The sequence below is a fragment of the Haliaeetus leucocephalus genome, unplaced genomic scaffold, assembly GCF_000737465.1.
Source record: "Haliaeetus leucocephalus isolate CR32 unplaced genomic scaffold, Haliaeetus_leucocephalus-4.0 Scaffold2, whole genome shotgun sequence".
Taxonomy (NCBI): domain Eukaryota; kingdom Metazoa; phylum Chordata; class Aves; order Accipitriformes; family Accipitridae; genus Haliaeetus; species Haliaeetus leucocephalus.
In genome coordinates this window covers 10,916,423-10,916,639 of record NW_010972438.1, presented here as the reverse complement: position 1 = coordinate 10,916,639, position 217 = coordinate 10,916,423, and the positions used below count along the sequence as shown (strand labels likewise).

The 217-nt window shown below is 72.8% G+C and overlaps 1 protein-coding gene across 1 annotated transcript in view; it reads left to right on the top strand.

Moving 5' to 3' along the window:
- The window catches only part of IMPDH2 (IMP (inosine 5'-monophosphate) dehydrogenase 2), an 18,341-nt gene that overhangs the window by 6,344 nt on the left and 11,780 nt on the right, over nt 1-217 (top strand). The window contains exons 2-3 of the mRNA XM_010573435.1: nt 4-35; nt 137-185. Of these exons, the coding sequence (XP_010571737.1) occupies nt 4-35; nt 137-185 (81 nt within the window). The remainder of the gene's footprint in view (nt 1-3; nt 36-136; nt 186-217) is intronic.

Below are 217 nucleotides of genomic sequence, written 5' to 3'. Positions count from 1 at the left end.
CAGCTCTTCAGCTGCGGCGATGGGCTCACCTACAAGTGAGTGGGACCGGGACCGGGACCGGGATCGGGATCGCGGCGCGGGGCCGGCCCGGTGCGGTCGCTGACGCGTCTCCCCCTCGTTACCCTCCCTCCCCCAGCGACTTCCTCATCCTCCCGGGGTACATCGACTTCACGGCGGACCAGGTGGTGAGTAGCCGGGGCGGGGGGGCGGCCCGGGG